At 38.3% G+C, this 8,643-nt stretch overlaps 1 protein-coding gene across 1 annotated transcript in view; it reads left to right on the forward strand.

Moving 5' to 3' along the window:
• The first annotated feature begins 2,590 nt into the window (after positions 1-2,590).
• Positions 2,591-8,643, forward strand: part of LOC102013915 (cysteine-rich secretory protein 3-like) — a 10,321-nt gene continuing 4,268 nt past the window's right edge. Inside the window, exons 1-5 of the mRNA XM_005377928.1 lie at positions 2,591-2,662; positions 4,921-5,037; positions 6,039-6,126; positions 7,691-7,836; positions 8,222-8,319. Of these exons, the coding sequence (XP_005377985.1) occupies positions 2,591-2,662; positions 4,921-5,037; positions 6,039-6,126; positions 7,691-7,836; positions 8,222-8,319 (521 nt within the window). The remainder of the gene's footprint in view (positions 2,663-4,920; positions 5,038-6,038; positions 6,127-7,690; positions 7,837-8,221; positions 8,320-8,643) is intronic.

Genomic DNA, 8,643 nt, shown 5'->3' on the forward strand with positions numbered 1-8,643 from the left:
GGTTCACTCACTCAAGAAGACAGTGATTTTGAGTCCAGTCGAGACAACTTAGTAACTTAGCAAGATCCTATCTCAAGATACAAGAGGTGGTGAAGATGTAGCTCAGTGTGAAGGTTCTAAGTTTAAGCCACAGTACAGTACCACCCTCTAAAAATTACATGTATATATGCAGATATATACATGTGTACATATATATATGTATGAAAATATTTCCCTTAAACTTTTATAGTATAATTTATTATTTTCTTAGGAGTATAAGAATTTAATTACTAAACAAAATTATATCTACATATTAAAGATATTAATAAAGATAATAGTAACCCTTTACATGGGAGAAATCAAATCATTACCATCTCTTTTAAGACATAGAGGGAGAATGTTGAACTGGTTTTTTGTTTGTTTGTTTGTTTTTTGGAGTTTGAGGCATGGTATTAAAGTCTTTATACAATGGAGTACTACTCAGCCATAAAGAAAGATATACTTGAGACTTGTATAGGTAAGTACTCATAAGTGAAATGAATCAGACTTACATGTGTAAACATCATATTGTCTCCTGGGTGTAAGAAACTGAAAGTAAATAAGGTCCAAAAGTACAAAAGGTATTGTGAGCTGTAAAGAAACTGTTCAAAAGGAAAGAGGTATTTTCTTGTTCCCTGTAACGGTTTGAGCAATCTTTCATTCTTTTTTTTTTTTTTTTTTTTTTTTTTTTTTTCTCCGGTACCGGGAACCGAACTCATGACCTTGCGCTTGCCAGGCAGGTGCTTTTGCCGCTGAGCTAAATCCCCAGCCCCTCATTCTTACATGTGGTAATCTGAGCAATGCAGTTGAGGATAGCAATATGTAATGTAACAAGCACTGTTGATTCATATTATTTTGTCCTGAGACTCTGTATCACTTTGAATGTTCTTGCTTTCATTTGTTTATGTTTGTGATACTGGTATGCTGCTACTGTTCTATTTCTTTGTTTGTTTGTTTCTCATTTACTACTCTCTTTAAAATAAAAAAAAGGAAAGAGGAACTAGGGTAGGGATATGTGGAAAGCAAGAAAGGGAAAAGGAAAAACCTACAAGATAGTTATACTACTAGTTCGTTTTAGTGCATTGAAAAGAAAAGTTTGTGCTAGTTTTGTTTGGAGAATTTTTCATATCCATATCTTACACTCTGAGTAACTACTTTGAAGTCAACAATATGAAATGTAGTAACTATTGCTATTCTTCTCTTATTTTACTTTGAAATTCCATTTTATTTTCTCCATCAAATAAATAAATAGACTCTTGACAGAATGAGTGACAACACTGGCCACATGGGCAAAGTTGAACAGATTAGTTTGAAAGTATAAGGGAACAGCAGATACTTTTTAGAAGGATGCTCTGGGGTTCAGCCTTCATCAAAGAACAAAACAGCACTGACATAAAATAAATTGCATTTTAAAATTCTGTTTATTGGGGCTGGGGATTTAGCTCAGCGGCGCAGCACCTGCCTGGCAAGCGCAAGGTCATGAGTTCGATTCCTGGTACCAGGAAAAAAAAACAAATAAAATTCTATTTATTCATTTATTGGTACACGTTTGTAGTACACAAGCTGAGAGAGACAGAGAGGGAGAGCGAGACAGAGCCAAATGAAAGAGAGCAAAATAAAAGATAAACAGAAAGTGCAGAGCTGTATTTCAAATGGATGGGGGAACTAAGAGATGGAAATAAGGAGAGGAAAAGGAAATGGAAAAAAAGAATTGTAGGGAAAAAAACCGATGAGGAAAATCAAGCTTTTGACAGTGAAGAGGGGCCAGGTGTTGGAAGGAACAGCAAGAAAGGGAGGTATAGGGAAAGAAAATAAATAATAACATGAAATTGTCATTTTCTAACTTCCGATTTGAAGAAGTGCTGATTTCACACGAGCTACACAGGACTTCCGTAGCGGCGCAGGCGAATCTCGCTAGTGCCTGTCATGCAGTGCGTGGGAGCTCATCTCAGTCACTTTCTCTTGGCTCAGACAAAACGCTTGACACGCACAGCTCAAGGGATCTATTTTGGCTAACGAGTCAGCCCACGGTCCCCAGGCTCCAGGGCAAGATGACACGGCGCAGGGACATGACAGGCAAGAAGCAGAGGGCAAAGGGAGAGACTGAGGAGCGAGAACAGTACCCCAAGCCACACTGCAGTCACCTACCTCTGCTCACCAGACCTACTCCAGAAGGGCAGGCCAGCTGTGATCCTCCCACAAACCAGTCAAAGCCCTGCCTGTGAGCGCAGGAGGCTTCCGCTGAACATCCAGGTACAAACCAGAACAGAGCCGTTACTACAGACCAAGAGAGCAGCTGCACAGTTAGGTCGCGGCACCGGGAGCGAAAGGGTTAGGTCTTTAGGGTCAAGAGCTGCGCTTCAGAGCTTCTGTTACTTGCGTTTGTTCTCCCTTGCCTCTGATGCAAGTGCCCTTCTACAGCTGAGTCCGGCATTATCCTGCTGCTCCACGTAGCGATTCTTCTCCTGTCACGTTATGAATGAATATGCTTAATGGAGCTCTGTAGGCCTCCACTGCTACGAATTAAACATTTTAACGCAGGTCTTTGTTCCCTGTGTTTTGTTTCCCAGCAATGACATTATTCCCAGCGATCCTGTTCCTGGTTGCTGTGCAGCTTCCATCTTTCCTTGCAAATGAGAAGGAGGTAAAGTTAAGGTTGAAAATCTTTTCAAACATCCAGGGAACCATGAGAGAGAGCAAGTTACGAGATCAGTCTTCAAACCTGAAAAGGACTGGAGTGTTTAATACACCACAAAGCACGCATTGGTAGCTCTGGACAGTTGATAGAAGTCCAGATCTGTGGTGACCAATGCATAGCCCCCAGCCACATGAGAGTGCCGACAGGTGGACACACGTTTGTCTAAATTTGTACGGCCGGACATGAAAGGGCATGGAAGGTTTCAAAGATAGACCCCCCCACCCACAGAAAGGAGATAAAATATCTCATAATAATTTCAGTTTTGATGACAATGAAAAATTATTTTGGATGTATTTGTTAAATAGTACATATTATGACAGTCACCTATGTATCCTTTTTAAAATGGCCACTATAAAACTGAAGTCACATGTGGTATTTGAACTGTGTTTTAGTAGGGTAATATGTCTATGGGTTTAAAGCTAATAATACTCCTCCTGCCCCAAGAGCTGCTTTGATTCATTCTATCTATTTAAACATAATCTGCAGAGATAATTAACAATATGTGTAAATATGATCTCAGATTAGTATATCTTCTTCACATACACCTGTATCTAATTTTTACAGGCAGTGTGAGAACAGTTATATCTGTTTTTAAGTTACAAGTGTACCAATATTAAGTAGATTTTTCCTTTACTCTAATTACTTCAAAAATGCAGTTTTCCTCAAATTCCAGGAACAGGATCAATCATCTTCTTTAATGGGAGGGTGTGTAGTGCCCTAGGAGAGTGATTACCATTTGTCCAGAGAGCTTTTAAAAGTTAGAAAGGTAGGGCATTGCTCTTGGTTATCACACTCTGCTTTAGATTTGGACGTTTATTAGCTAGGCTCCAACATTTGGTTAAGATGTCATTTGTCACAGAGAAAAACAGTCATTTATCAGCCTGGAGACATTTTATTCCTCACCTGGGATTTCATTTGACTAATTTGCATTCTTTCTAATTACTTTCTTACAGATTATGTTTTTTGGCCCTCATTTTTTATCTATTACCACTCTGGTCTATCTCATGGTTTTATTTATAAATTAATTGAAACTTTAATACAAAAGAAATCCATAATCATGATTCACGAAGCCTTTATTGACTTTGAACATCTCAAATGATCCCTCTGATCAGTATTGCTAGGTGGTATTGTCATTATTTATTCAAATTGCTTATCCAGTATAAACTCTAAAATAGAATTTTTATCTACAAACCAAATGTAAGAAGCAGAGAATAATTTCTTCTCTCTCAGAAACCAATTTGTCTGTGTTTTTGGGGGGGGAGCTATTTAAGTGTGTCTGTGAGCTTAGTGGGAAACATGCATAAATATTATTTTATGTCTGGGGTATGTGGAGATTGGTCATTACTGACACAGCAGAGCTACACCCTTTCTAAGGTAGCGGTCAGTTGCTTTGCTGGGTCTCTTGGTAGCAGACATTCATCAATGGCCTTGTCCTCAGGAACATGAAATGCACACTACTCCACAGCACTCTTCAGACCCAAACATGCGTGGAAGTATGACCTTACATATTACCATCTGAATTAAAACCTCCTCGGTCAGCTTTCTCTTGAGGAAAAAAGCTATAGTCATTCATTGATCAACTTCTTTCCTTGAAATACCTTTTGAGATTTTTTGAAAGTTGGAAATCTATTTTTTCAAATATTCCATAAAATCAACTACTGTTGCATAAAACTCTTTTACAAGACTGCAGTCTACCCCCAGGCCCTTGAACTAAACACTTTCTCTAGGCATCTGAGGTCTTGTCAGAAAATTGATAGCCCTCAAGCCTACAGTACATCATGTGTCTGTTCTCTCTCTCTCCCTTGTTGCAGCCCAATTGAGTGTGAAGTCTTAATAGCTCCTATCATGTACCTTTGTCACTGTAAGATATTATCACCCAGAGAGGACATCTAGAAACACCAAGGTAAATCTTCTCTAAAGATCAAAATTGGCACTTGTGGCCTAAGAGAAGATATAATCTATCCTGCCATGGATTACATGCCTATTGTCAGGGCTGCAGTGTACTACTTTTTTTTTTTTTTTTTAATTTAAAAGCCATCGCTTTGGTTTATTATCTTTAGCAATGTTTAACTTCCAATGCTGACTTGAACTAAACACTAGTTTAAAAATTTGATCTTTGTTTTCTTGAAGGATCAAAGACTTATTTAGGTTTGTACGTAATTTTCAAATATACTAAAAATAAATATGATTTTGTTTCTCCTTAGGATAAAGCATTTGCTGCTTTGTCAACCACCCGACCGGAAGTCCAGAAGGAGATTGTAAATAAACACAATGAGCTAAGGAGAACCGTGTCACCAAGTGCCAGTGACATGCTGAAGATGGTGAGGGCCGTAACGCAGGGAAGGTGGGCTAGGAGCAGGCAGCTGGCATCTCCCAACTTTTGCCTAAGAACTTCTGCCTTGATTTGGCATTTCATCTGTCTGATGGTCAGGGCAGAATATCTGAACATTCTTTGATAACATTTCAATAACTTGTCAAGTTTATGGGGCTATTTAAATTGCCAGTAGCTCTAGAATGTCCTTAGGCACCTCCAGAAGACCATCATGTGTTTCTGCTGCATCTGCTGATCAAGGCCCACGAAGACCCTCCCTGGAGGTCAGCGCTGCTTAGTGTAAATATAAGTGCACTTTTCTGGTTCCAGCACCGATGACCACATATGCTCCAAATTTACTGGACAGAGGAGTGAGCTGGAAATAATCATATTTTCAGCAGGACAATTGCTACAAATTATTAGGTGTGCCTGGTGTGCTATTGTAATAGTTGGACCATCACGATCTTAGATTTCTCAGTAGGCATACTGTCTAGTTATTTGGAGCAGAAAACAGCCATGAAAAATATGTTTCTCTGATGTTGACTTTATTTTTTTGTGGTACGGGGGTTCGAACTCAAGACCTTGCACTTGCCAGGGAGGCGCTTACACCACTGAGCTATATCCCCAGCTGATGTTGACTTTAAAAAGTGGAAATGGCCTTGGCAGGAAGTGTGTTTGTTGTCTACTATCATGGCTGTGATGCATAACAGATACACCGCTGGTGGGAAAACTTCGTCCTCCTCACCCCTCCCCCTCCTCTCCCTCCAGCTAGCTCCTCTCCTCAGATTCCCTTCCCGTCTCAGCTAAGTTTGCTTCCTGGTTTATCACCTATTTTTATTTTTGTGTTTAAACTATTTATATTTCGTATGTTTCGCCTATAAGAGAAACTATCTCTTTAACTTTCCTCTGAAGAAATTTTACAGTAATATAAACAAACTTATCCATCTGGCTATATATTTTGTCTTTGATTTTTCAACCATTGAGGGAGGATTTTTTTTCTCCCTGTCCTAGGAATGGTGCAGGGTAGCAGCACAAAAAGCCCAAGACTGGGCAGACCGGTGCCAGTACCGACACAGCGGGAGTGAGCACCGGAAACTCAGTACGTAAATTCCCCGATGCGTGTCAGATAATTGTACCGTGAAATAAGAAGGGCCCTTTCTATGATGCTGTTTTCAAAACCTTTGTAGATAAATATTGGTTCTAAGCCTGCGTGTTTCAAGTGAAATCGCTCTGAATGTAACAATAACGATGAGAATCCTTACCGTTCGTTTTCTGTTTTGTAAAAGCTGTCACACAATATCACCTTTGCACCTGTCAGCAGGCTCATGAATAAAGCCGGGCTGAACCATTTCTTTCTCTACGCTAAAGAATAGAAAAGCATCTATCTGAAGGAAAATGATTAGTAATTAAGGTCATATATGAAAAATTTAAAAGAACATTAAAGTTTCTGGCTTATAATCCAATAATCATTTCATATCATTATGTAGCCTGCTTGTATTTTGAAAATTAATTTTGAAATTATAAAAGAAATTGTTCCTGAACTTTTCTCAAATAGTTAGTATTAATATTTACATACTTTTATTTCTTTTTAAATGTTTCATCGTACAAAATTTTGTGTGTCCTGGATACCTACAATGCACATTATATTAAACAAAAATAGTCCGTTAAACCTACACTTTACATCAAAGAATATAACAGCAATGACAAAATATCATATAAATGAAACATGAAATAAAATATGTGTTGAATGATCAAAATATCACAAAGTCTAGCCCAGTTTGAAAATTATAAACAACTGATCTGTTTTAAAGGCAGGTCTTCATTGTTACTGATACTTATGATAAAGTAATTGTTATAAAATTGTGAAAATGAGTTTGTATTGTCAGAAAAGATGTAAGAACTGGTCCTTAAAATCCCAGTCTACTGTAAAAATCTTAGTTTTCTTCTTTCCTTTTAAAAGAAATTATCCAAGAGTAGTTTATTCTCTTTAAGCAACATGTAGACATTACATTTGACTTCTAAATATAAATGCCATTGGCAGAATTGAACAATAATGATATATTTTGGGGATGCAAGATACTTTTCTCTAATTTTTGGAGGAGACTTTTTGATCTATGTTGCTTTCATTGGTTTATGAAAGAGACAGTCATAAACTTTAAAAATACTCTCTTAGTATAGTTTGTTTCATGCCTGCTCTTTAAAAGACTGAATGTAAGATTTTTTTGCACATTATACAAAATAATAATCTTTAATTTTAATTCCAATTTTTATATGTAAAATTCTCTAGTGAACGTGGGTTAAAACAGGAGATAAATTAAAGGAGTTAGTAATTTTCTAACAAAAGCTAAGCAAATACAAGGCATATACAATATATGAGAAGAATTTAATCTGTCAGTGAATGAGCAAACCTTGGAGAAAGACTTCTTCATCTACTCATAGCTTTGCAGGTTGTGGCCATACCATATGCACTGGACACATCTGGGAGCTATTCAGTCGGTTGCTGGTGAGAGTTTGAGGTACCTCTTTATGGGTTACCCAGGAGTCTGCGAGTATGGGTACTGCGTTTCAACATCAGGGACCCTGCCTTGTTTGTGTGTGTGCATGCACTTGTGTTCCCACTGCGTGCCTCACTGCTTTCCTCATGAGTGATCTGTTGCTCTCAGATGTAAGCTGCGGTGAGAACCTCTTTAGGTCAAGCACTCCCTTTTCATGGTCATCAGCCATCCAATTGTGGTACGACGAAAGCAAAGATTTTACCTTCAATGTAGGGCCAAAGAGACCCTCCGCAGTAATTGGACACTATACTCAGGTAAGAACAAAAGAAATAAAGCAAGGTATCCTGTTCTTAAATAACCTAAAAGGAAAGCATGTCCAATTTTACCTGATTCCAAAATGGAGTTTGAGGGAAAATCTTGTGAGGATACATAGTAGTCTTGGCATTTGTTGAGTGTTTGAGCTATTATTTTCAGTATGCTGCAGGTGTTTTGTAAGGAAATATATCCTGTAGTTTTCCAGTAAGTTAAAGGTATAAAAGAGTGAATGCACAGAGAAATGTAATATTTTTAATTTTATTCACTTGATTCCATAATTTAACTACATGTAAGGCACAAGCAGACAAAGGACGTTGCACCATTGTCTTTGCATATTTCCTTTCCCTCCACTAACCTCTCATACCCTCCCTTCTGGGCGTGAAGGTGGTCTGGTACTCCTCTTTCCGCGTGGGATGTGGAATCGCCTACTGCCCCAGCTTCGCACATTTAAAGTACTTCATGGTTTGCCATTACTGTCCCTCGTGAGTATACACATAGAGATTTCTGCCAATAATACCAAGCGTAATGAAGATATATTAACAATATGCCTGTGACTTTTAATTTCTTTTGCACACATGAATGTTTGTTACCACTAGTTGCAGAGGGTCTCAACAAGCCAGGTTTCTCACATAATTCACTTTGAGACACGAGATAAACTAGATGACGTGTGGAGTTCCAGTTTTAAATGTATGACCTTTGAAGTCAGTTTTCAGGTATGTCCTTTCCATGTTCAGCGGAAGGAATCAAAAGTCTCTAACAAAATGAGTAAAGTGCCTGGTCAAAAGATGAGTACTTCTGGAGCCTAC

This window comes from Chinchilla lanigera, unplaced genomic scaffold (assembly GCF_000276665.1).
Source record: "Chinchilla lanigera isolate Chin_1 unplaced genomic scaffold, ChiLan1.0 scaffold00010, whole genome shotgun sequence".
NCBI classification, from domain to species: Eukaryota; Metazoa; Chordata; class Mammalia; order Rodentia; family Chinchillidae; genus Chinchilla; species Chinchilla lanigera.